This window comes from Drosophila santomea, chromosome 2L (assembly GCF_016746245.2).
Source record: "Drosophila santomea strain STO CAGO 1482 chromosome 2L, Prin_Dsan_1.1, whole genome shotgun sequence".
NCBI classification, from domain to species: Eukaryota; Metazoa; Arthropoda; class Insecta; order Diptera; family Drosophilidae; genus Drosophila; species Drosophila santomea.
Window position 1 is genome coordinate 20883912 of NC_053016.2, and position 27106 is coordinate 20911017.

At 39.3% G+C, this 27106-nt stretch overlaps 2 protein-coding genes and 1 long non-coding RNA gene across 5 annotated transcripts; 2 read left to right on the top strand and 1 right to left on the bottom strand.

Annotated features, from left to right (window-relative positions):
* The first annotated feature begins 3677 nt into the window (after nucleotides 1-3677).
* LOC120452080 lies at nucleotides 3678-9872 on the top strand. Its single transcript, XM_039636147.2, has 5 exons — nucleotides 3678-4090; nucleotides 4146-4541; nucleotides 4826-7792; nucleotides 9004-9251; nucleotides 9312-9872. Exons 1-5 carry the CDS (start codon nucleotides 3764-3766, stop codon nucleotides 9757-9759), a joined length of 4386 nt encoding a protein of 1461 aa, XP_039492081.1. The 5' UTR covers nucleotides 3678-3763; the 3' UTR covers nucleotides 9760-9872.
* Nucleotides 9873-10001: 129 nt separating this feature from the next.
* LOC120455333 lies at nucleotides 10002-11240 on the bottom strand. 2 transcript variants are annotated; one of them, XR_005616739.1, is made up of 3 exons: nucleotides 10539-10708; nucleotides 10278-10445; nucleotides 10002-10213 (listed from the first exon to the last, which is right to left on the bottom strand). It is a non-coding gene; the product is annotated as an uncharacterized LOC120455333 (long non-coding RNA). The 2 variants fall into 2 exon arrangements; XR_005616737.2 differs by having other exon boundaries at nucleotides 10002-10445; nucleotides 10539-11240.
* A 3910-nt stretch (nucleotides 11241-15150) lies between these two features.
* On the top strand, nucleotides 15151-26301 carry LOC120453841 (putative inorganic phosphate cotransporter). Of its 2 annotated transcripts, XM_039638748.1 has the most exons (5): nucleotides 15151-15241; nucleotides 15299-15337; nucleotides 23713-23849; nucleotides 23908-24981; nucleotides 25958-26301. In XM_039638748.1, the coding sequence occupies exons 3-5, from the start codon at nucleotides 23736-23738 to the stop codon at nucleotides 26174-26176; spliced, it is 1407 nt and encodes a 468-aa protein (XP_039494682.1). In that variant the 5' UTR covers nucleotides 15151-15241; nucleotides 15299-15337; nucleotides 23713-23735; the 3' UTR covers nucleotides 26177-26301. The 2 variants fall into 2 exon arrangements, with proteins under 2 accessions (XP_039494682.1, XP_039494673.1); XM_039638739.2 differs by having other exon boundaries at nucleotides 15176-15337.
* The last annotated feature ends 805 nt before the right edge of the window (nucleotides 26302-27106 follow it).

Consider the following 27106-nt stretch of genomic DNA (forward strand, 5'->3'; position numbering starts at 1 on the left):
TTTACTGCTTTTATTTGCATTTATGGCAATTATTTCGCTTGAAAGGACTAAGGGATGGAATGGGAGGAGGAAAAATTTGATTTTGCTGGTTTCGCTTGTTACACTATAGCTTACTATACCATTGGCCATAGAGCCATCTGTGTAAAGGAATTTGTGGTTGGGAATGGAATACTTTAGGAATTGAAAGAGAAGTTTGAACGTTGTGGCGGGTGTGCTGGATTTGTTGTATTTTGATAGGGATGTGTTGGTAGCTTTATGTAGCTTTATGTATTTTTTACATAGGATGGTTTTTATTGGTGATAAGGGTGAAAGGTGACATGTATTCGGTGTATAGTGCTGGGGTACTTAAATTTCTTATTGGATGTTTTGACGAAGTTTTTAAGGGGTGTGTCGTAGGAGTATAGCTGGCTAAAAAGTTTGCTTGTCAGGAACTCTCTCCTGTGTTCCAAAGTGTTTAATTTGTGTTTGCGATTTAATTATTAGGTTGCTGGTTGGTGTTGTCCTAAAAGCTCCTAGAGCTGCTCTTATTGCTGAGTTTTGCATAGTTTTTATGCGATTTGTTAAGAGTTTTGGGGCGGTACCGTAAAGTAGTCCATTTTTTGGATTAGGGAGAAAAAGTTGCTGTTGTATTTTTGTTGAGGAAAGGTTTTATGATGTTAAGGGGTTTACAGAGGCTGTCTTTAGATTGTCTATGTCTTCCCTTAAAACGTATTTAATGAGACCTAATTTCCATTCTTGGAGTTGGTCAATAAGGGAGTGGATACTGGATACCTATTTTGTCAAAGGCTTTTGAAAAACGCAATAATATTATAGTGAGGGGGCACTTTAGAGAGATGGATCTTGTTGATAGGTGTTGTAGGTGTTCCCCTTTTAAATCCAAACTGGTTGTTGTGAATGAGTATGCTCGTAGTATGTGGCTTCAAGTAGCGGTTTTTGTGGCCTTAATAGGGCAACCCTATTAGACGTTTAATATTTGCCGACATTCTCAAAGGGTCCGCTTAGGGTGTATTTGGGAGCTTCTGTTTACTTGGTTAGCTTCTTTAATTGCTCTTTGCCATTATTAGGCCAATTCCTTAGAATTGAACTCCCGAGAATGACACTTTCCGAGAATTGAACACTTTATCGGGGGCTGAGGTCTTTTTATTCCGGCTTAGAGCATTTTCTTGACTACTCCGGTCATCGGGCTCGTAGGCCAAGTGTTCCCACCTAGGAGTGATATTTCCATATTTCCTATTTTGGGAGTTGATACCCTGTTGGTGAACTGTGCCCATTACTGGAGTAGAATTTCCATGTGACCGATTGCGGCCGCTGGACTGGTTATCGGAGACTCGTTTATTGTCAAACTGAATTTTCTTTGTTGCATTCCACTTCCCCAGCTGGCTGGTTTTATATCTTCAAAGTCTTATGGTTTTACAAATCGACCCACTCCTGTAGCCACGAGTCCCATAATCGATTGTGGTCTGATTTTCAAGAATGCTTTTGCCCCTTTTTCAATACAATTCGCACTAGCATCGGTATCCAGTAGTGTCAGTATTTTTTCTCCATCAACCTTACTTTTGGCAAAGAAACGGTTGTCATATTGTACGCTTATTACCGTGTCCACGACTTTCTGTCTAAGGCGTCGGTGTTCGGTTCAGTTTTTATATAGTTTTTGTGTCCTACCCCCTCCGGCTGGTTTATAAAGTTTTCGGGAGTATTTTGATTAAGTGCCTCCTACAGTCGGGGGGGTGTCTCCCGCGCTAGCACTTATCGGGATACTCTCCCGGTGCATGCTTGGAATAACAATTTCTTTTTTGCCCCCTTCATTTATGTATTTGGGTTTCTATATTAAGGAATTTGTTTTAGATATTCTGCCTGGTATGCAGTTAAATATATGACATGACCTACAATTAATGTTGCTGACCACAATTTGTTATAATAGGATAAGTTTGTTAGGGTGCTATTATGCGATAAAGAAGTCTCTCTACAGCTCTTCCGGTACTTAAGCCCACAAAAAAAAAAACAAATGATTACCCAAAGATGTTGGTCGTTCCCCTTATATGGTTACATCCGGCCAACATGCCTCCGTCTTTCACAGCTTGGGGGGCTTTTATTAGGTTCCATACGGGAACTGGCCCACCTAAGACAGTGTATGTCAGAAAACCCCTTCCCGCCAGTCGTCGGAAAGTCAGGCTGTTTGACCGATACTTTTGGACTTTTTGACCGATACGTTCAGAATCCGCAGATTTCTCATTTCCCTGGACTCGAGCATCACAAACGACCTTGCAACTTGGCCTAGTAGACGCAGCGTCGGCCAAAGAAATTTAAATATATATAAATATATATAAATAAAGCAGGCACTAGCTTAGCTACCCTAATCTTCCATACATGAATCTAGTTCGTTGAACCCAATAACACTTAGTGCCCGTGTCCTAGATAAGGACTAGGGCCAAGGAACAGGCACCAGGTTGCCAGCGTAAGCTCGTCGTATTCGGATCGTGGAATCTGGTAAGCCCATTACGTCTCCAACAAGACAAGTGTAAGTACCTGTAAAAATAAATACATTCGTCCCGTTCGTCAGTAAGCAGTCCTTACAAGCTAAGCTGTCGCTTGGTCGATAAACGATCGGGCAATGTTTCGTCCACATTCTCGCCCCTTCACGCGCTTGCGTGCTAGATGGATCGTCGCGGGCCGCGATATGGTCGATGTCTTCCACGGCGTTGATTACATCGGCTGTATTGTTTGAGGCCTTGAATTCCTTGTCTCCTATCTCGTGACTTCTTGTATACTTCTTTGGATTATCGTACTTTCTTCACGATGCCACCTCTTGACTTCCTGTTTGTTGGTTTGAGGTCTTCTTTTGCCCGCCCCTTATCCTTCCAGTCCAGGACTCTGGACAGACTTCTCCCGAGAATTGAACACTTTATCGGGAGGCTGAGGTCTTTTTATACCGGCGTAGAGCGTTACGGTGAATTGAGGTCACAACTTTTGATTTTCGTCACTATTTTCCACATCTTATAAAGGCTTTGTTTTTGTTTAATTTAATTTATATATATTTTTATTATCGTTTTTGCAATTTAGTCCTGTTTAAACTTAATGACATGAATGCACTATATGAAAGGTTATGTTTTAAAATTAAGTATTTTAAACTAAATTTCGCTTTCGTTATTAAGATCTCATTTTTCACACTGTGTTGTCTGAATGTACGTCTTCTATAGAAAACACATAGAAATATATTTATATTTTAGTTAAATTTATATTGAATCGCACTCCACATTGGAATAAAAGGTTTTTAATGTCTTTAAATTTAATGAAAATTTAATGCATTATAAAATAAAAAATAAATCTTGTTATCGAACTAATTTTTAGACAGTGCACATTTAAATCTTTGTTCACAAAAATTTTAATAGTCGAAACAACTTAACGTGTGGTTATTCGTTTATATTTATACGTTTTGTACAAAAATGGCAATGATTATAAAATATATTAATTTTCGATTGATTTTGAAAAAAGATAAATTTAAAACAGCAAGAATGTAATAGTAATTGTAGTGAACTGGTCTTAATTTAATGATCATGTTGGTGCAACTAACCTGTTGAACAATTAAATTTTTGATTGCTGCTTCAGTGTGAACAGGTTTTTAATCAAAGTATCGATAAGACGAAGTTACACATATCGAAACAGTCAATATCTTTCATCTCTAGCATTTGTGTAGGCGCGTAGTTTTTGTTTTATTGAAACCAGGCAATAAAAGTTTTTAGGTCATTGGCTTAAGGATACAGATATGGACTTTGACAACGCGAAAGAGAACATTCAGCCGCTGGCCAGCGGTCGCAACGTAAGCCTTCTGCAGGCCTCTCTCAGCCAGGACTCAACCCACGGCCAGGAACTGCTGGCGCATCGCAAGCAAATGGAGGAAGAGGTGCACACCTACACTGGCGCTGATCCTCTCGGTGCCTGGTACAAGCTTATCTGCTGGATCGAGCAGAGCTATCCGGCGGGGGGTAGTTGCTCGGGTCTACAGACTGTTCTTCACCAGTGCCTCACCAAATTCGAAGATGACGAGCGCTACCGTCAGGATAAGCGGCTCATTAAGCTTTTCATTAAATTCGTGAGTGGCCGATCCTATTTTTAGCCCATCACACCGATTTTACATATCTTTTTAGATGGAGAAACAGAAGGACCAGATCGAGTTTTATCAACAGATGTACAACAACGGGATCGGAACAATGCTGGCAGACTTCTATATTGCCTGGGCCTACAGCTACGACTTGAGCGGCAACATGCGCAAGGCCGACGAGATCTTTCGTCTAGGTCTAGAGTGTCGCGCACAGCCTCTGGAGGAGCTAAAGGAGGCCCACCAGCATTTTGGCTATACGGTGGGCCAGCGCATGCTCTACAGCACTGGTGAAGAGGCCAACGCAGTCAACCAGGAACTAAACGAGCGAAGGTTAGCGTTGCAATCCCTTCATGGTCGCCGCCAACAGATCTCTAACAGTTTTACTGTGGGAAGCGTCCGTACCGGCGCGGCAGTTAAAAGCGGCCTGCCAGGCGTGGTTCAGGTGAGTAAATATTTTATTTTGTTATTTTACTACAAAATGAGCTAGCTAGCCTTGATAACGATACAAATTGGCAAGATTAATAATAATAAAATAATATACGAAAATTAGAACAAGCCAATGGCGCATTCAACGCAAAATTTTGAGGATTATTAGTGCACATAATTTAACGAATTTCGTATCTGTACCATCCTTTTGAAATGTGGATTAGTATAAATCCCGTAGAAGAAGCTTTTCCGCTTTTTTTTTTTTAAATATACATTTAAATATACATTGTCATCATTTAGGTCGAAACTTCAACCACCAACAGTAGGCGCAATGTTGGTCGGAACGTTGAGGTGTTTAATGACGAAAATTCTGAAGGGAATATCCCAGTCTCTAATTCTGAGACGGAAGTGAAGCCCAGTCTGCGCTCCATTATTGACTCGGCTCGCAGTCAGGAGAATATAAAAGAAGTGGTGGCCTGGAATAAGGCAAATGCAAAACGCCACAAGCATGGCAAAATTTTTGGCAGTAACGCAACTCCGGATCTGGGCTTTGATATACACTTGGACGAACAAGCAATGCCACCTATTACCAACTACGAGCACCGTCTAGATCAACCTTTTAAATTTCCGACAAACTTTGTGACCAAGAACAGGCCTCAGGAGCCGTGGGTGACGCCTGTTACTATTGAGGACGAGCCAAACGCAAATGGACTTCCTTGCTATAATAAGTGTCTCCTTTACCCTCGTCCCAATCTCGAGTTCTCGCCCGAAGAGTATCGTGCATACTCCTTTTTGAAACACCTCTACCCACAACATTCATTTGTCTATCGCAATGATGAGTGGTGGGGCACTGGACGGGTGATCAGGGGAATTCGCTGCTACCCGAATTTCGCCAGGTTTTCCAAGCCACAAGACCTCGATGAGCTAGACAAGTTTTGGAAACCTCCACCGGTACTTGGCCTTCAGGTCGTTTTAGACAAGATTTACAACGAAGTTGAGCAAAAAGAGTATCAGCTAGAGGAGTTGTTAGCTTCAAAATGGTTACTAAAACGAAATGTGACAGTTCATGGCGACTTTGACATGGAAGAAACAGTTTGCTTGCCGGGGAACAAGATGCCACGTCGCAAGAGTTTCTTTCCCTCTTCTTCCAGGAAATCTATCATGCCACGTAGAGTTTCGTCTGTACAGGAGGAGAATGAAAAGGAGGAGGATGAAGTCACATTAGTTGTAAAAGATATAGCTTCGCAGTTGTCACCTAAGATACCTAAATCGCCTCCTAATCTAAAGGCAGAGCAAAATCTTAAAATATTTGAGGAATCTGGAGATGCAGATGACCATTTTGCTGTACCGGCCGTTCCTGTTCCAAAAATAGAGATCTTTGAAGACTCGGAAGAGCCGCAGCCACCGCCAAAAACAAGGCATTTGAATTCTGGACCGGTTTATGACGTAGATGAGACGTGCTCCACCCAAATGTTCAACATGTTCATAAAGTCGCAGGCAGTAAGCACTCCGAAGGGCACACAGAAGCAGGCGCCGTCACGTCAATTTGGAACTGTTCTAAAAGAGCTACCGCTACCGGAGGACCCTGCTCATGCTGTTGATTCTCCAGTGGATACACGTTCTCCGACTTTGCGAAAGCAACTATCTACCATATTAGAAACCTCTGAGCACGGAACACAAAGCTTGGCGACTAGCGGAGCCACTACTAAATCGACTATAACCTCCTCGTTTTCGCCCGGATCAACCGCGGTTTCTAAACTTGGCAGCAAGGTTGAAGAGAACACTCCCAGTCAAATGCGTCTCCAGCATTTGATTAGTGTTGGTGTATCGGCAGTCGTTGTGGAGCCGGAAAAACAGGGCGGTGACAACTTATTGCACCGTGAGTTATGGGAACCCAATGCGCCTAGCGTGCCTACGCTTAAGTCCCTGCGCTTCCAAGAGGATAAGACAGAGACTATTCCCAGACCTCTTGCTTGCTTTCAGGAAGATAAAACTGAAACACTACCACAAATGCCCATCGCACAACCGGAGGAGTCTATGCATCATGGTTCGTTGCATGCTGAAAATTGTTTTTCCTCACCACAACTTCCCACTTTGGATGATGAAAGCGATTTGTGTGGATTGTTTGGAAAGACACCGCCGAAGATAAATATGTTTGGCTCTCCAAAGCGCAATTTCGATCCAACTTCACAGGTCTTTAAATCGACACAGGACGATATGAGCTCCTTTGTAGAGCTTGGCAACAAACTGGAATCTGCGCCCAGCGTCTGCAAGCTTCAGGATTCCTTTATGACCAACATTTCCTTTGTGCCCGATACGCAGCCTGAAACTTTAGCGCTCCAGAAGTTTGATATCTTTCTCGACGACACACAGCCAAAGGTCACTAAGTCAAAACCAGTAGCTTCGATTGGCTCCAACTTAACCTTAGACTCCACGCTGCCGGAAACGCAGCAGGTGGCAATTAGGGAGATAGGGAACCAACAGGAAAATATTGGGCAGTCCCATATGATTGCCTCGTTCATGAAAGATTGCACAGAAATAGGCAGCTGTCCTTCACAGTTACCGACTTCTTTTGTCAAAACAAATACCGCAAGCACATCGAACGAGCTCAAATTTTCTAATGATTCCATGTCAGGATCGTTTATGAAAGTTCCTGTACTTGAAAATTTTAGCGGTTCGAAACCAGCAGACGAATTTTTTGAGCTTAATGCAGCTACTGAAATGTTTGCAACTAATATTAGTATGATAAAAAATTCTACACTGCTGCTTCCTAAAGCAGAAGAAGCAGAGGCGTCGGAATTAAGCATTTACTATAAAAAAACACCATTGACGCCAAAGCAATCTCATCGTTCCTGGTCGCAATCTGATTTAGAAACTCCACCGAAGGAAAAGTTTGTTCACCCCACCTCAAATGGAGATCAAACTCTTTTGAACGAAACGGTAGCTGACGCTTATAAAAACCCTTTCAACGTGGAACTGATCAGCTCGCTGCTCGAATCAATTGATTTTTCCATGTACATCGAAAAGTTGCCCCATTGTCAACTGGTTGGCCACGTTAAGCGTCTACATCCTAACACCCACCTGGAAGTACACAACGAAAAGTTTGAGGTGTCGAAAATGATAGGAAAGGGGGCTTATGGCTCAGTTTATCTAGGAAAGCATCTAAAATCTGGCAAGAGGGTGGCGCTCAAGCAGGAACGCCCAACAAACTACTGGGAATTCTATATTTGTCTAGAGATTCACAGCCGGTTAACTAGTGAGCAAATGGTAAGTATTAAATAATAACAAATGCGTAGTATATATGTTCTAAAAGCGGGTAAAAATGTAACATTTTTACGATTTGGGTCGCTTGAGCTTAAGACACTTATTATACCCGTTACTCGTAGAGTAAAGGGGTATACTAGATTCGTTGAAAAGTATGTAACAGGCAGAAGGAAGCGTTTCCGACCATATAAAGTATATATATTCTTGATCAGGATCAATAGCCGAGTCGATCTGGCCATGTCCGTCTGTCCGTCCGTCTGTCTGCCCGTCCGTATTAACGCTGAGATCTCAGGAACTACAAAAGCTATATAGTTGAGATTCGGCATACAGACTCCAGAGACATAGACGCAGCGCAAGTTTGTCGATTCATGTTGCCACGCCCACTCTAACGCCCACAAACCGCCAAAAACTGTCAGAGTTGCACTTTCACTAGCTGAGTAACGGGTATCAGATAGTCGGGGAACTCGACTATAGCGTTCTCTCTTGTTTATTGTTTAGTTTTTATTGCTTTAATCGATTGCCTTAGAATATCGTTTCAAAGTTTTAAAAGCTTAGCAAAATTGTGGAAAGGATGCCTTCCATTCCATGACCGCAAACTTTAAACGTACATAATTTTCTCGAAACCATGTTTTTCACATTTGTGTAAGTGATAAGAAAAAAACTACTGAACGGTTTTTGATCATCTAGCATTCATTGTAAAGAGCATAAAAATTTGTTTAGGATTTTAAAAACAAAACATTTTTACTCGTTTTTTGACAGCATCTACTTACATCGACATTTTTTTATGAAATGTAAGAATTTTTATTTATTTACACAAATTATAATGACAGTGGCGATATGACTTACAAGACCCTTCAAAATTTGTTGAAATACAATTTTAACTTTTGGAAAAATTTGTTTATTACCTCACGCATCACTCCAAATAAATGTTATATGGATATTAAAAGAATTGTATTTATATCCTACGAAGCGACGGCAAAAAATACCTTTTTTGGGCCTCTAAAGATATTTCCTCCTTAATCAGGATAAATTCAAAAAAAGTAATTTACATTTGGTTCTTTGGTTCTTTAAGATATTGTGTATTATTTTAAATTTAAAAAAAACGCAAGTTATGTAAATAGATGGTAAGAACATTGGAATCGCAAAGAGCTAACTAATTAATTTTAATAACTATTCATATGACACTTATCCTGAATGTGCAAATTCTTTAACAGATTCCATCATATGCACATATTGACTATTCACTGGTAGGAAACAATTCCAGTGTATATATCTCGGAGTTTTCAGACTATGGTTCTCTGATCGGTGTATGCAACAAGGTTAAGAGTATCACCAACAGGAATTTAGATGAGTATGTAGTAATGCATCTAAGTTGTCAAATGCTCGATATTGTGGATCATCTGCACGCCCTGGGTATAATTCATGCCGACATCAAGCCGGATAACTTTCTACTTATGAAACCGTAATAACCAGAAAGCTTCTTCATCAACACCTCTAATATCACAGGTTTTTCCTGTTCCAGAATATGTGCGGATCCCAACAAAGTTAGCCTGCAGCTTATTGATTTCGGTGTGTCTATTGACATGAAGCTGTTTCCGGACAACCAGACATTTAATTATGTTCATCATGATGACCTGTTCAAGTGCATTGAGATGAGAACGCATCGCCCATGGACTTACCAACTAGATTTATTTGGTCTGGTAAGCGTTATGCATGTGCTGCTATTCGGTCGCTATATGGAAGTAGTGCAACGAGCTCCGAGCACCATTTGGATGCCGAAAACAAACGTGCCACGCTACTTTCAGCGGGTAATGTGGGAAAACATCTTCCGGACTCTGCTTAACATTAGAGATTGTCGCACTATGCCCAATCTGCAGCAACTGCGTACGCAGCTAAAATGTGCGCTGGCCGAAAAGGAAAAATATGTCAGCGAGGCCATCAACAAGTTTAACACGATATTAGAGAAATAGCTGCCTTCTTGTCGAAACATTATAGCATAAACATATTAAATTTACATCCCTAAAAACATTCTTGTTAAATAAATAATGTACTAATAAAGAGTTTTGAATAATAACATGAAAAATTCAAAACATTTTTCAAAATGTTTCGGCCGTTTTGAGGCTGAATACTTGGGTTGGGAACGCATCATTCTACCTTTTCAACGAATCTAAAATACCCTGTTACTAATCGAGTAACGGGTATAATGAAAACCGATTTTATATAGTTATTTATTTTAAAATTGTACATTGCTTCCTCCTCATACAGCTAGATGTGATTGCAACCGTACTCCTCCACCAGTGGATGTCATGAAATTGAATTTACAAATTGTACATGTCGCCGTACGTCTTTGGGAAATGATAGAATTCCTGTTGCCAGCAAAAGCGTATCATCCTTTGCATGCTAGATTGGGGCGGTCAACGGGTACTGCAGTGTAAAAGGATTTCTTAGGTGCTACTATTCGTTTGCAACTCGATAGGGTACATCGTACCATACAGAATCCCTGCTGCGGATGCTTTGTTGTTTTTCTTTAAAGAGGTGCGAAGTCAAAACATTACCGTTGGTGACTGCTGTGTCCCGCACTAGGATAAAATGTAATGATCTGTGCCACATTTCTATGAGTCCGTTTGATTGTGGATGGTACCGTAGTATGCATGTGCTACCAATAAAATAATAATGTTAATTGAAATCTGTAGATTCAAATCGGCGATCCAAGCCGAGAAACTTTGTGATGATCAGCCTTAACACTTACGATATTAGTTTAAAACGTCCACAAAATTACTAGATGGTTGATAGTATTGGGACGTGCATAATAGAGAATCCCATTATTACGTTAGAAAGCCCATTTTTGTTGTGTAGCTGAGAAAATTAAATTTCGAATGTTCAAGCTGTCATTTGCTTAGGTTGATCTAAGCGCCTTTTACTGAAAGACGTAGATGTTTTCCGTACTTGGCATTGCTAGATCGTCTACGTTTCAAGCGATTGAATGTTTTTGTCGCTTTTAATCCGAAAGGCATACACTGCAATCCAAAAGTTTAAAGTGTGGGCTGTTATGTGGTAGTACGCCACATGCAGTTTGGTGCAGTAATTTGGTTTAGCTTATGTTTATGTGTAGTGTGATGGTCGGCATATGCCTTTCTCTATTAGAACATTAATTTCTTTTTGGCAGCTGAAGTTTTTTAATGGATAAGCGCAGCTTGCATTAATCGATTTTTTTTTTACGTCGACAAATTCATTGATGTGTTCTCGGAACTAGAATAACTTTGCAACTTTGGAAACAGGAGGCCTGGTCATGCCTGTGCCATGCATTTGAGTGCTTAGAAACCAGCTATGGAGTCGGGTACTCAGTGGTTCTATAGATGAAAGCTGGAATTCCGATTAATGGTCTGCTCAGATAATAGCAGTGTGCATGTCGACGATGAAAAGCACAATTTTTTTCCTTCAGCATTGTGATATTATTTGTAAATTATAACAAAATAGTGATTGGTTGCTTCTATTTTGTTCTTCTTTTGAGATTTAAGTAAGCTTACGCAGTGTTTAAATTATTAGTAGACATATTTTTCTTAACGCCTAAGGCCACTGTTTAAATAATTTTATTATAAATTATAAATATCTATTATAAATTTACCCACTATTTCTGGGAAAAACTTATTTTCTGAAATTCGAAATATTAATATAAAATTAATTTATAATAAAATTAAATTATATGGCGCCTTAACAAAGAAAACAGCTGCTTAACATAATTGTTGGACGTGTAAAGAACATTTATCTGCGGCGTTAATATTAATAATATAATTAATATTAATTAACAATTGTCAATAGACTCCTAAATCCGTAAAAATGTAAGTGGTCCATAATGAAATCTACCTCATGGTTTAGCTTATTTGTGGAGTTCATAAGATAATTGTGATTAAAAATTTAATATCTCACGGTTTTGGAAGAATTAATAATTTTTAATGCCTGTTGCAATAATGGGTATATATGTATATTCTTGATCAGGATCAATAGCCGAGTCGATCAGTTAAAATAACTGTTGGACGTGTAAAGAACATTTATCTGCAGCGTTAATCTTTCCCTCCTTACAAAAATCGAAATATCTTAACAAGCATAGCGATAATTCACGTTCTGTAACAGAATTTTAATCAGTATGGCACGTATTAATTGTTTTTGATTGTCAAGAGACTCCTAAATCCGTAAAAATGTAAGTGGTCCATAATGAAATCTACCTCATGGTTTAGCTTATTTGTGGAGTTCATAAGTTAATTGTGATTAAAAATTCAATATCTCACAGGTTTGGAAGAAATTAAAATTTGTAATTGTAATGCCTGTTACAATAATGGGTATATATATTCTTGATCAGGATCAATAGCCGATCTGGCCATGTCCGTCTGTCTGTCCGTATGAACGTCGAGATCTCAGGAACTACAAAAGCTAGAAAGTTCAGATTAAGCATACAGACTCCAGAGACATAGACGCAGCGCAAGTTTGTCGATTCATGTTGCCCACTCTAACGCCCACAAACCGCCCAAAACTGCCACGCAAACACTTTTGAAAAATGTTTTGATATTTTTTCATTTTTGAATTTGTCTTGTAAATTTCTATCGATTTCCCAACAAACTTTTTGCTACGCCCACTCTAACGCCACTCAGCCTACGAGCCAGATTTTTTTGAGCCCCGCTTTTCTGCTTTTTATGATTGATTAGTGATAACTTTTTTTTCTTCAAAGCTGCCACGCCCACGCTTTTAAAAAATGTTTTGATATTTTTGAATTGGTCTTGTAAATTTCTATCGATTTGCCAAAAAACTTTTTGCCACGCCCACTCTAACGCCCAGAAACAAACCGTCAGTGTTGAAGTCTCTTCTTCGCACTTCCACTACATAGCTTAGTAACAGGTATCAGATAGTCGGGGAACTCGACTATAGCGTTCTCTCTTGTTTTAGTTGGACTTGCAAGGAACTTAACTGGCATGCATACTCACTCCTAAGGCAAATTATTAATTTGTAATATATATACATACATATGTACAGCTGCGAAAAAAAAAATAGCACCACTTGCCCAGTAAAACTTTGAATAAGTCTCCTATCTACAATTTTGGGTTTAAAAGGATCTGAAATACCTTTTTAGAAAGGTTAAACAATTCACTTTTTAGAAAATAAAAAAAAATCACAATTGTTCTATGAATTCTTAACTTATTTAAGGAACTTTATGAAAAATGACAAAAAAGGGCGAAAAAAATAATAGCACCACTTCATAAAAAATGCTTTAAACATAAAATATAAACTTAACAGTAACAAATTCATTAATAACAAGTGATTGTATATTAAAACTACGCCGATCCCATTAATTTAGTATTTGGTAGTGTATCCTTTATTAGCAATAACAGCTGCGCAACGCTTTGGCATGGAGTCAACCAGGTCCTGGCACCGTTTTGGGGTTATATTGCTCCAGGACTCGTTAATCACGGTCCATAGGCTTTCGTTATTAGTTGGCTTAAAAGCTGCAACTGCCTTTTTAATATCCGACCAAAGGTTTTCGATGGGATTGAGGTCTGGCGACTGCGCAGGCCACTCCAGAACATGAACTGATTTATTTTGGAACCATTCCTTGGCTTTCCTGCTGGTATGCTTGGGGTCATTGTCTTGTTGGAAGACCCATTTTAGCGGCATATCATATTCAGCAAAGGGTAGCATCACCGTCTCCAAAATATCCACATACAAATGCTGATCCATTATGGTTTTTATCCAATGTATTGGTCCAACTCCATAGTAAGAAAAACATGCCCATACCATTACACTGGATCCGCCGTGTTTAATTGCTTCTACTGTGTCGTTTGGCTTATATTCGGTGTTCCTAGGGCGCCTTACATTCGATCAAGATCCATTGCCACCAAAAAAAACCACCTTGCTCTCATCTGGCAATAAAAAGTTCGTCCATCTTTCGCATGGCCAATTTAAATGTTCCTTGACGAACTTAATGCGTTTGGGTATGTGTCTCCCATTTAAAAAAAGGACCTTTCCTTGGACTACAGCCTTTTAAACCATGTTCCCTTAGACATGTGTGAATTGTTTGCACTGTTGCGGATATGTTGAGATCCTTTTTCAGTTCGGTAGGAGCTTTAAATGGATCCTTCTTGCTCTCGGGCACTAGCCTTTTGAAGAGATGGGTGCCCAATGATTGTTTTTTCCCACGTTTTTCGGGATTCTCGTTGTAGGTGATTACATTTCCTATAATTTTGTTTGAGCATTGAAGGATTTGGCCAATATTTCTAAAAGATTTTCCTTCAGAAATGAGTTTTTTGATCAAGTCCAGTTTTTCTTCAGTACAGTGCTTTCCACGTCCCATTTTAATGATTTTTTTAAGGAAATTTTTTAAAAATCGTTTTCGAAATAATAGAACAAGTGTCAAGTTTCATAACCACATGCTTTTTACCAAAGCAACCCTTCGATTATTTTTGATTATTTGAAAAAACCGATAGTGGTGCTATTTTTGTTTTCGCCTCATTTTAGACCTTGCCGCCCAAAAAAAATTATAAAAAATGAAGGTATGAACAATTCAAATTTTTTTTTTCATTTTTGGATGGGAAAAATATCTAGCATTATGCGAAAAATCAGTATTTGGTTCTATCGGTACCTCAACCTTAATTTATTTGATCGATAAGAAAAAAAGGTATGGTGGTGCTATTATTTTTTTCGCAACTGTACATGTAATAATTGAATAAAATAATTTTCACATGACTGGAAATTTCTTTAATTGCTGGATTTAATTATACTTGATGTCTAGGCTAAGATTTCCATAGATTATATTAAACTTGAATTTATTAAATAGTTATTTCTGTAATATTCGAGTAGTCTATGGGGAATTTGACATTTTTTGATGAGCATCACTAGTATGACCACAGATTTATTACATTCATATGTATGTCAATATCTGGTAGGCTTCACTTGTCTAATAAATATGTTTTAAGCCGATTTATATTCCAGCTTTAATAAATAAGATATAATTTAACATGATAGGGTATCACTTGAATTTGAAAAGTTGCTCTTAAATCTACATGAACTATTTTTTTCTTGCTGAACACAGAATATCTCTACTGTAGCACATTTTTGGTTTGGGAACGGATTTTCAGTCTTGATTGTGAGTTTCTAGACAATTAGTCCCACCGCTTATATGACTGGCGAAAATGGAGCGCGTGTGAGTGTCTGTGTTTATATTACCAATGTTTGTTTATAGAAGTAGACGGTCGACAATATTAAGTTTGGAATGCGACAGGTAGCATCTAGCTATCGCTTTGAGTAATCGGTACTTTGATAAAACTTATTAACCAAAGACCCAATCTTGATGTCTAATTACAGTCATATACACTATATGGTGGGCATAGCTTTAAATGACACGCTCAGACGCATTTTAGCTATCGACACGGTGGGAAGTGAATTTTTTGCTGACGGCTTAACTTTGTAAGACTTAAAAGGAGGCGATTGTGTCTTTCGCTAAACATTTTTAACTTATTCAAGTATTAAAGTGCGTCATCAAAATAAGGGACGACCAAAAAGGTAAATAAATGAAGAAACAAATAGTTGTGACGATCCAAATTTATTCTAAATTTACGACAAACACAAGTCGTTGTCAAGTTATTAATATGTGGACGGAGACGTTTGCCCAATCGTGGGCAAATTCAAAATTCTGCATTTGGACTCCAGTAAGACAGATAAATAGATATACCTGTATCTACCTTACAATTTAATTAATTAATTTATTAATTTAATTAACTTACATAAAAAAACTTCATATCAAGCCAATATGTACATACAGTTGCGAAAAAAATAATAGCACCACCATACCTTTTTTTGTTATCGATCAAATAAATTAAGGTTAAGGTACCGATAGAACCAAATACTGATTTTTCGCATAATGCTAGATATTTTTCCCATTCAAAAATGAAAAAAAAAATTTGAATTGTTCATACCTTCATTTTTTATAATTTTTTTTGGGCGGCAAGGTCTAAAATGAGGCGAAAACAAAAATAGCACCACTATCGGTTTTTTCAAATAATCAATAATAATCGAAGGGTTGCTTTGGTAAAAAGCATGTGGTTATGAAACTTGACACTTGTTCTATTATTTCGAAAACGATTTTTAAAAAATTTCCTTAAAAAAATCATTAAAATGGGACGTGGAAAGCGCTGTACTGAAGAAAAACTTGACTTGATCAAAAAACTCATTTCTGAAGGAAAATCTTTTAGAAATATTGGCCAAATCCTTCAATGCTCAAACAAAATTATAGGAAATGTAATCACCTACAACGAGAATCCCGAAAAACGTGGGAAAAAACAACCATTGGGCACCCATCTCTTCTAAAGGCTAGTGCCCGAGAGCAAGAAGGATCCATTTAAAGCTCCTACCGAACTGAAAAAGGATCTCAACATATCCGCAACAGTGCAAATAGTTCACACATGTCTAAGGGAACATGGTTTAAAAGGTTGTAGTCCAAGGAAAGGTCCTTTTGTTAAATGGGAGACACATACCCAAGCGCATTAAGTTCGTCAAGGAACATTTAAATTGGCCATGCGAAAGATGGACGAACTTTTTATTGTCAGATGAGAGCAAGGTGGCTTTTTTTGGTGGGAATGGATCTTGATCGAATGTAAGACGCCCTAGGAACACCGAATATAAGCCAAACGACACAGTAGAAGCAATTAAACACGGCGGATCCAGTGTAATGGTATGGGCATGTTTTTCTTACTAGGGAGTTGGACCAATACATTGGATAAAAACCATAATGGATCAGCATGTGTATGTGGATATTTTGGAGACGGTGATGCTACCCTTTGCTGAATATGATATGCCGCTAAAATGGGTCTTCCAACAAGACAATGACCCCAAGCATACCAGTAGGAAAGCCAAGGAATGGTTCAAAAATAAATCAGTTCATGTTGTGGAGTGGCCTGCGCAGTCGCCAGACCTCAATCCCATCGAAAACCTTTGGTCGGATATTAAAAAGGCAGTTGCAGCTTTTAAGCCAACTAATAACGAAGGCCTATGGACCGTGATTAAGGAGTCCTGGAGCAATATAACCCCAAAACGGTGCCAGGACCTGGTTGACTCCATGCCAAAGCATTGCGCAGCTGTTATTGCTAATAAAGGATACACTACCAAATACTAAATTAATGGGATCGGCGTAGTTTCTATATACAATCACTTGTTATTAATGAATTTGTTACTGTTAAGTTTATATTTTATGTTTAAAGCATTTTTTATGAAGTGGTGCTATTATTTTTTTCGCCCTTTTTTGTCATTTTTCATAAAGTTCCTTAAATAAGTTAAGAATTCATAAAACAATTGTGATTTTTTTTTATTTTCTAAAAAGTGAATTGTTTAACCTTTCTAAAAAGGTATTTCAGATCCTTTTAAACCCAAAATTGTAGGTAGGAGACTTATTCAAAGTTTTACTGGGCAAGTGGTGCTATTTTTTTTTTCGCAGCTGTATGTGCTCTTAAAAAAACTTAGCATTCGAATAAGGCAGGGCAAATATGTGTTACGTTTTGTAGATAAGATTTCAATGCTTATCGAGATAATGTATTTCGTCTTATGCGTTAAATAGGTAATTAGTAACAATAGATAATAGGTAACAACAAGAAGGCACTTGAACAGAACTTGATCAGATAACCGTTTTTCTGTTACTTTAACTATCTATATATCTATATAACTATCCAAACGAGAAGACGCTTTAGTTCCTTAACTATCAGATACCCTTTTCTCTGTCAAGAGTAGTCTGGGACAGATGGAGATATACTCTCTGACGACATTGACCTTAGTAAGCTTTATATATTAATATATTCAAAACTGTTAGTAATGGGAGGATTCTTACAATTTTTATTGTTTCGTTGTTGAATGGATTTATATTTACTGACAAGAATATACATACAGTTGCGAAAAAAATAATAGCAGCACCATAACGTATTTTTTTCTCGATCAAATAAATTAACGTTGCGGTACCGATAGTACATAATACTGATTTTTCGCATAATGCTAGATATTTTTCCCATCCAAAAAAGAAAAAAAAATTTGAATTGCCCATACCTTTATTTTTTATAATTTTTTTTGGCGGCAAGGTCTAAAATGAGGCGAAAACAAAAATAGCAGCACCATTGGTTTTTTTCAAATATTCAATACTTGTCGGCGGTTTGTTTTGGTGAAAAGCACATGGTTATAAAACTTGACATTTGTATTCCTATTTCCAACATTATTTTTTAAACATAGCTTAAAAAAAATTATTAAAATGGGACGAGGAAAGCATTGCACATCAGATAAACGTGACATGGTCAAAAAATTAATTTCTGAAGGAAAATCACACAGAAATATTGGTATAATCCTTCAATGCTAAAACAAAATGATAGGAAATGCAATCACCTACAACGAGAATCCCGAAAAACGTGGGAGAAAACAATCATTGGGCACCCACCCTTTAAAAGGCTGGTGCCCGAGAGCAAGAAAGATCCATTTAAAGCTCATACCGAACTGAAAAAGGATCTTAACATATCCGCAACAGTGCAAACAGTTCACACAGGTCTAAGGGAACATGGTTTAAAAGGCTGTATTCCAAGGAAGGTCCCTCTTTTAAATGGTAGACACATACCCAAGCCCATTAAGTTCGTCAAGGAACATTTAAATTGGCCATGCGAAAGATGGACGAACTTTTTATGGTCAGATGAGAGCAAGGCGGTTTTTTTTGGTGGCAATGGATCTTGATCAAATGTAAGGCGCCCTAGGAACACTGAATATAAGCCAAACTACGCAGAAGAAGCAATTAAACACGAAGGATCCTGTATAATGGTATGGGCTTGTTTCTCGTATTATGTAGTTGGGGCAATACCATAATATACCATGGATAAAAACCATCATGGATCAACATGTGTTTGTGGATACTATTAAAAGACTATGACCCCAAGTACACCAGCAGGAAGCCAAGGATTCGTTCCAAAATAAATCTGTTTCTGTTTTGGATTGGCCTGCACAGTCCCCAGGCCGTAATCCCATCAAAAATTCTTCGTCAGATATGAGAAAAGCAGTTGTAGCTTGAAAGCCAACTAACAACGAATAACTTTGGGTATAATTAAGGAGTCCTGGAGCCAAATATTCTTAAAAAGGTGCCAGGACCTGGTTGATTCCATCCCAAAACGTTGCGATACTGTTACTGCTAATAAGGGATACCCAACCAAATATTAGTGGGATGGGTGTAGTTTTAGCACGCAAACATTTGTAATTAGTGATTATTTTACTATCAAGTTTAAAATTAAAAATTCAAGCATTTTTCATGAAGTGCTGCTATTTTATTTTTCGACTAATTTTGTCGTTCTTAACAAAGTTCCTCATTTAAGATAAGAATAAATAAATAAATTGTAGTTCTTTTTATTTCCTAAAAAGTGAATTGTTTAACCTTTCTAAAAAGGTATATCAGCTCATTTTAAACCCTAAATTGTAGGTAGGAGACTTGTTGAAAGTTTTACTGGGCAAGTGCTTTTATTTTATTTCATGTCTCTACAGAATATGGGAATTTGTTTGTGTTAGAATGAGCGTGCAAGAACGACGAAGCTATGATTTGTATACCTGTTACTCGTAGAGTAAAAGGGTATACAATATTAGTTGAAAAGTATGTAACAGGTAGAAGGAAGTGTTTCCGACCAAATAAAGTAACGGGTGTTTTTTTTAGAGGTATAGAACTTTAAGTTGGCATTACTGTTCAAGATGGCGACCGATTTAACAGCTGTCAAGTGATTTATTCTCAGTTTGGTTTGGCAATTCGTCATGCGTGCTTACAAAATCCAACTCGTGCAAGAATTGAAACCAAACGATCATCAAGCAAGGCGTAGATTCGTCGAATGGGCCCAAAACGAGATTGCTGTTGTTCCCGATTTTTCATAAGCCTCCAAGATCTTGTGATTTAACACCGCTAGACTACTTTTTGTGGGGCTATGTAAAGTCATTGGTCTATGCGGATAAGCCACAAACGCTAAACCATTTGGAAGACAACATTCGCCGTGTTATTGCCGATATACGGCCAAATGTTGGAAAAAGTCATTGCAAATTGGACGTCCAGATTGGACTACATCCGAGCCAGCCGTGGCGGTCATATGCCAGAAATCATATTTAAAATGTAATGCCACAAGATTATCTTTCATGTCAATAAAATTCATGTCAATCGAATAATCCATCGTTGTTTTATTGCAATTTAAAGTTCTATACCTCTAAAAAAAACACCCTATATATATATTCTTGACCAGGATCAATAACCGAGACGTTTTAGCCATATCCTTCTGTCTGTCCGTGTGAACGTCGAGATCTCAGGAACTACAAAAGCTAGAAAGTTGAGACTGAGCATGCAGACTCCAGGGACATGCCACACACACACTCTAACGCCCACAAACCGGTCAAAGCTGCCACGTCCACACTTTTGAAAAAGGATTATATATTTTTGTATTTATCATGTAATTTTCCATCGATTTGCTAAAAGAATTTTTGCAACGCCCCCCCTAACGTCTACAAATCGACCAAAACGGCCCCGCCCACACTTTTGAAAAATGATTTGATATTTTTTCCACATTTTTGTTAGTCTTTTGAATTTCTCTCGATTTGGCAAAAAATTTTATGCTATGCTCACTCTAACGCCGACAAACCGCCAAAAACGGTCAGTGTTGAAATTTCTCCTTCGCACTTCCACTAGCTAAGTCACGGGTATCAGATATTCGGGGAACTCGACTATATCGTTCTCTCTTGTTTTTAAATTGTTTTTAATAGTATTCCGATTATGATGAAATTTAAATCGACAGTAAATGCTACAGAAGCGGTCAAGTGGTCTCGCGTTTTAATATTTAGAAATATTTCAGTTCCTTAAAAAGAAACATAAGCTTTTTACTGGTTGCCATACGGCGCAAACCTTATATTATCGCCTAATTCCAGTAGAGTAATGGTAATTGTGTGACCCTTGCCAACTGTAGAACGAAGCTTGGAACAGTATTTATTTGTAGTCCTGTTCGTGGTGAAGTTGATATTGGTTATTCGTCTAAATTTTTCTGTTCCAAGTAGATTCACTAGATACTACGTCCCCGTAATTATACCCGTTACTAGGGTATACTAGATTCGTTGAAAAGTATGTAACAGGCAGTAGGAAGCATTTCCGACCATATAAAGTGTATATATTCGTGATCAAGATCAATAGCAGAGTCGATCTGGCCATGTCAGTCTGTCCGTCCGTCTGTCTGTCTGTCCATATGAACGTCGAGATCTCAGGAACTATGGAAGCTAGAAAGTTGAGATTCAGCATGCCGACTCCAGAGACATAGACGCAGCGCAAAGATGGACCATGTTTCCACGTTCACGCTTACGCCCACAAACTGCCCAAAACTGCTTCGCCCACACCCATAAAAACAGGTTTTAATATTTAATATTTTTTTTTTAATTTCTACTTCGCACTTCCTCTAGCTAAGTAACGGGTATCAGATAGTCGGGGAACTCGGCTAACTATGACTTGCATGACTCCTACAAATTCTCTCTCATATTCCAAATCTCTGCCACTCATTACGAACTTTTTAGCACAAAATGATATCTTACGATCGCGTTTATCTTCTCGCAAATCAAGACGTAAGATACACGGCAGCTGTCCACGGCCGGTGAGGCCAAAGATAATAGATTAATGTTTTGTTAATTCTTATTGCTTTTATTAGTCTTGTAAATCGATTTTCCAAAAACTTTTTGCCAACTTTAGAGTACAAACGCCTATAAGCCGATCAAAGCTGTCACATTTTTTATTTTTTTTGTTTTTTTATTATTTGTTTTTAAATTTCTATCGGCTTGCCAAGAACGTGGCACGAAATACAATTTTAACAAGAGAGAACGCTATAGTCGAGTTCCCCGACTATCTGATACCCGTTACTCAGCTAGTAGAAGTGCAGGTTTGTGGGCGTTAGAGTGGGCGTGGCAAAAAGTTTTTTGGCAAATCGATAGAAATTTAGACGACTAATACAAAAATGAAAAAATATCTAAACATTTTTCAAAAGTGTGGGCGTGGCAGCTTTGGGCGGTTTGTGGGCGTTAGAGTGGGCGTGGCAAAACGGTTTTTGGCAAATTGATAGAAATTTACAAGACCAATACAAAAATGAAAAAATATCAAAACATTTTTCAAAAGTGTGGGCGTGGCAGTATTGGGCGGTTTGTGGGCGTTAGAGTGGGCGTGGCAACATGAATCGACAAACTTGCGCTGCGTCTATGTCTCTGGAGTCTGTATGCCCAATCTAAACTTTCTAGCTTTTGTAGTTCCTGAGATCTCAGCGTTCATACGGACGGACAGACGGACAGACGGACAGACGGACAGACAGACGGACGGACAGACGGACATGGCCAGATCGACTCGACTATTGATCCTGATCAAGAATATATATACTTTATATGGTCGGAAACGCTTCCTTCTGCCTGTTACATACTTTTCAACGAATCTAGTATACCCTTTTACTCTACGAGTAACGGGTATAAAAAGTTCCTTAATATGCCAAAGAATTTTAAGAGTTCTATCAAGCGCGCCCACCAACTGAATAACAGATATTTGATAGTTGAGAAAATCGACTATAGCGTAACGGATGGGTTTGAACACCTGAATTTGTAATTTATGCTTCCTATGTTACTTGAAAGTAAAGTAGGTGTTGCCAGGCCTTGAGAAAAGCTTGTGTCTAAGCCAACAGCTAAGAAGCTAATCAGCTGGTTACAAATTACTAAGAACATACACCTCCCACCCTGAAACTATGTTTTTGAGTCAAGCAGAATTTCACGCTTACAAGTCGGACGGTCAAGTTTTCCTGATGAAGCACGCAGCTTTACCGCGCGTACTAGTCCGTCGTCGCGACGCGTCGCCTTAATTTATATCGATTACGCGTGCTTGATGATCGCCATGTCTCGATGGTCCTGCTTTCCGTGTTCCATTTAGGCAGCAGTTGGAGCGTTGTGAGTTACTCCTGATGCCACCTCTTATAGAAACCAGACGTTAACCAGACGGTTAAGTGGAACTTGGCCTAGACCGCCGTCTGTAACCGATGTTTGATGTGGTAAAGAGATGACGTCGGATCCAATTTATGCATGGAGTTAACGATGGCTCGCCAGAGATGAAGCTTTACATCTGATTCCTTTTTTCCACACAACGTGCGGTGCGTGTGGCGGTATACATATACGTGACTTCTCTCTTGCAGCGATGTGATAAGTTCATGCATTGGCTCAACAAGTTAAGACCATAGTCGCTGTTGATATGCCAAAATGCATCATGGATACGTTGATTGGTTGTTTTGAAGCGTTAACGAAATCATGAGTAAACTGATCCGAAGCTGCTCTGCCCCGCCATAACTCTTTGTTAAGAAGATTGGTGGTTGAGCCTCCTGATGCGCAGTTGGCGGGGTTGTTCTTTAATCCGCGGAGGTGCTGTGCACTGCTTGGGATGATATCCAGGATCTTCGAAGTTTGATGGCGATAACGGATTTATGTTTTGATGCTGTGTACGATAGCCACGAAGTTAAAGTCGAGTAAGACTTTGTTGTTTTTTGTCACCGATCTTTGTTGTTGGATGGGCGATGTAACTGGCCACTCTAACGCCCGCAAACTGCCCAAAACTGCCACGCCCACACTTTTGAAAAATGCTATGATATTTTTTCATTTTTGCATTAGTCTTGTAAATTTCTATCGATATGCCAAAAAAACTGTTTGCCACACCCACTCTAACGTCCACAAACCGGAAAAAACTGTCAGTGCTGAAGAGCCTCGTTTGCACTTTCACTAGCTGAGTAACGGGTATCTCTTTGTTTTAATTTGTCTTACTAAACAGGTAAAGAGTCTTAATGTTTGGCATTGTTTTAGCCAGAAAGGTAATAATTTGAACTTCGTTTTCACTCTAGGACCCGTTATTGGTATCCGTCACATGCAGGCCCTCCTCTTATTCCTGGCGATCGTCGTAAACTACACAGCCCGACTCAGCGTGAGCGTGGCAATTGTTGCTATGACAGATGCAGCCACCACCAACTTGGACTTTCCGGTGAGTACTATATGATAAAACCTCATTTTATCTGTAATCACCTAAATTCGGTCTGAAGGAGTACAAGTGGAGTGGTGTGCAGCAATCATACATCCTGTCGAGCTTCTACTGGGGATACATTGTCACTCAATTTCCAGCCGGTTTTCTCGTTCGCCGCTTCGGGGCTAAGGCGGTGTTGCTCGTCCCCACGCTGGCTACGGCCGTCCTGAGCGGTCTGACACCGTATTGCGTGACCTGGGGTGGCTGGCAAGCTTTTTGCACAATCCGAATTGTGGAGGGTCTTTTCCAAGGTCTGATCTTTCCGTGCATACATGAGCACCTAGCCAAGTGGTCTCCCCCAAATGATCGAAACCGACTGGGCGCTTTTGCGTACTCTGGAGCCGACTGCGGATCAGTACTGGCCATGGGAAGCAGCGGATTGATTGCAAATGGCTCAATGGGCTGGCCCGGAATCTTCTACGTGTCGGCGGGCACTTGCGGGCTGTGGTGCTTACTATGGGTAATACTCGGCGCTAACAACGCTCCCAGTTCCCGTCTGATCGGTTCCCGGGAACGGGAGCACATCGAGCGCTCTATGAAGCGGGCTGATGGATTTCACGCTCAGAAGATTCCAGTCCCGTGGCGAGCCATATGGTCATCCAGTCCCTTTTACGCACTATTAATAGTACGGAGCGCTCAGGGCTGGGCCAACTCCACCATGCAACTGCAGACACCCTCCTACATGCACGGCGTCTTAGAAATGGATATCAAAAGCAACGCTCTTTACTCGGCCCTCCCTTTTCTAGCTATGTGGGGTATGTCCTATGTATATCTGGTTTTCGCAGACGTGGCAATGTCGAGGCATTGGATGTCCCTAACCACGCTGCGCAAGTCAATTAACACCGTTTCCTACTGGGGACCTGCGGCGGCTCTTATTGGGATTGGCTTTCTGGATAAGAGCCAGACCACTCTCGCAATCGCACTGATGACAATCAACGCAGGCTTAAATGCCGGCTCTGGGATTGGCAGCATTCTGACCATTATCGACATGTCCCCAAACCATTCGGGAATGCTGATGGCCATTGTGAACGGCATTGGCAACATCTTTCCGCTTCTAACGCCGCTTTTAGTGGGAGTCATTGTCATCGATGCGGTGAGTAAGGACTCTATTTCCTTTTAAAGATTGAAAGCTATTAAATATTAAATATTTTAAATATTAAAACGTAATATTTTTCTTAAAATTTTATACTGTAACAGAAAAGCACTTCTGGGTGAGTTTAAATAGCCTTTTCCTTATGTCTGTAATTAATCTCAAGAAATTGTGATGCTTTTAAAGTACTGGGCAGTATAACTTATAAGGAAGAATGATGATAACTTCAAGTCGAACATTTGCTTCCTTGTTGGTACATTGTACAAATTAAACAAGGTTTTGATTAAGTTAAACAGGGATTACACTGTGTTCCAAAATTATTCCTTTATTTAATTACATTGACTTGGACAAAAATAATTATAGATCACCATGCTCATTTTACTAATCTGGTCTCAACAAAAATACCTGAAGCAATGATTCCAACAAAGTGAAAAAAAAACGGTCGGCTGTTTTGGTCCTTCTCCCGCATATATGTACGAAGCAAAGAATACTATATAAGTACATCCTTTGGAGTTGGAGTTTTAAATTGTCCCAAAAGGGGCAGTGGCAGTGACGTCGGCGACGCTGGCGTAGGCGGCTATCGGGCTATCAGCAGAACTGCTAAATTGGCATTCTCCTGGTGCCAAATTTATTGGAATTATTGTTCTTAGACGCTGCGCTTGAAACAAATGTAGTTGGGCGGATGTTCGGTTCGTCTATTGATCCTGATATAGTATATATGTATATACTCTTGTACCTTTTAAAAACTTTTAAACGAATATAGTATGTAGTTTTACTTTAAATTTGTGTTTTGCTTGGCTATGTTCGATTACTTTTGGTAATATGTCATGCCAGAAAAGACCCTTTAATGTAATTGGTTTACTGTGTGTATTTACGAATTTATTATTCTATTAAGTATAGAAAACGTTTTAAGAATGAGTTTAGTATTTTAAAGCAATAAGTTAAGTATGCAATTACTCATTTTTGTTTTTTTTCTTAGGACTCACGAAACCAGTGGCAGATTGTGTTTGCCATGACCGCTGTTGTTTTTTTCATTGGCAACCTGGTGTACTTAATTTGGGGCACCACTGATCAGCAGTCTTGGGATGCCGAAGACTATCTGCAGACGAAGGACCCGGAAAACGAACCGAATGCCCATCAAATGGATTTTAAGCCAAGGCCGGATTCGGAGGCTGAGGCAGATATAAAAGCAAAATAATTCGCGAATGTAATTTCTGGAACGCAAGGAAGTGCGAAATGTAAAGCCGATCTATCTGGCCAGCATTGTCTAAATGCATATCGGGCGTAGCGTATGCCATTTAATTAAAAATTCTTAAAACGTTTCGCTGCGCCTTTGTATTTTAATTTCTTGTTTGTACGCATTTCTTTCTCTAGCCCGCGAAATGTAATAGAAAATCCTTACTATGTCTTTGAATGAATTCATTTCCTATTTTTGCCCGCATTTGCATGCGAACAGCGCAGCGGGGCAGATGGAAGGAGTAGAGCCAGTAGAGGACTACACTAAAAGTCTCATTCCAATTAATCAATTGGCTTTAAAAGCTTAGTTTACAATTGTCACTGTTTTATAAATTTCTATTTTTGATAACATATTTTTATAATTGTATTGCAAACTACTTTTAACACATTGATCTTTTGCAAACGTTTCTCAAAAAAAAAAAAAAATAAGAATACGCATTTTTTGTAAGGTATTATATTTTTGAAAGCTTCCTGAATATGAGGCCTGCTGGTTCCGATGGATCTTAACCCTATGCCGGCTTTTCTTTTCAGTGCAGTTAAGGCAACAAGACATCAGCTCCGGTCTACCAACTGTCTGAACAACCCTCTCGCCCACCAAGACCATTCCCATCAGCGTGCTTATCCTTGTCCTCGTCCTGGGCAGTCAGTCAACACTGAACGGCGGATGGCAAACAACAAGAAAAAAACTTTGCACACAAATCAGAAAAATGGACACTTGGTAGAATTTATGCACGAACGCGTGCGCACAGTACGTCGCGAGGAACTGCTTGCCATTTGGCGGCAGAAGGCAACTGGTCGAATCAGGGGATGAGGAGGAGTCCTGCTGGAAGAGGCTTATGGCCAGCAAGTGGCTGCGGCACGTTTTTCAGGCCCGACAAAAACCAAAACCGAA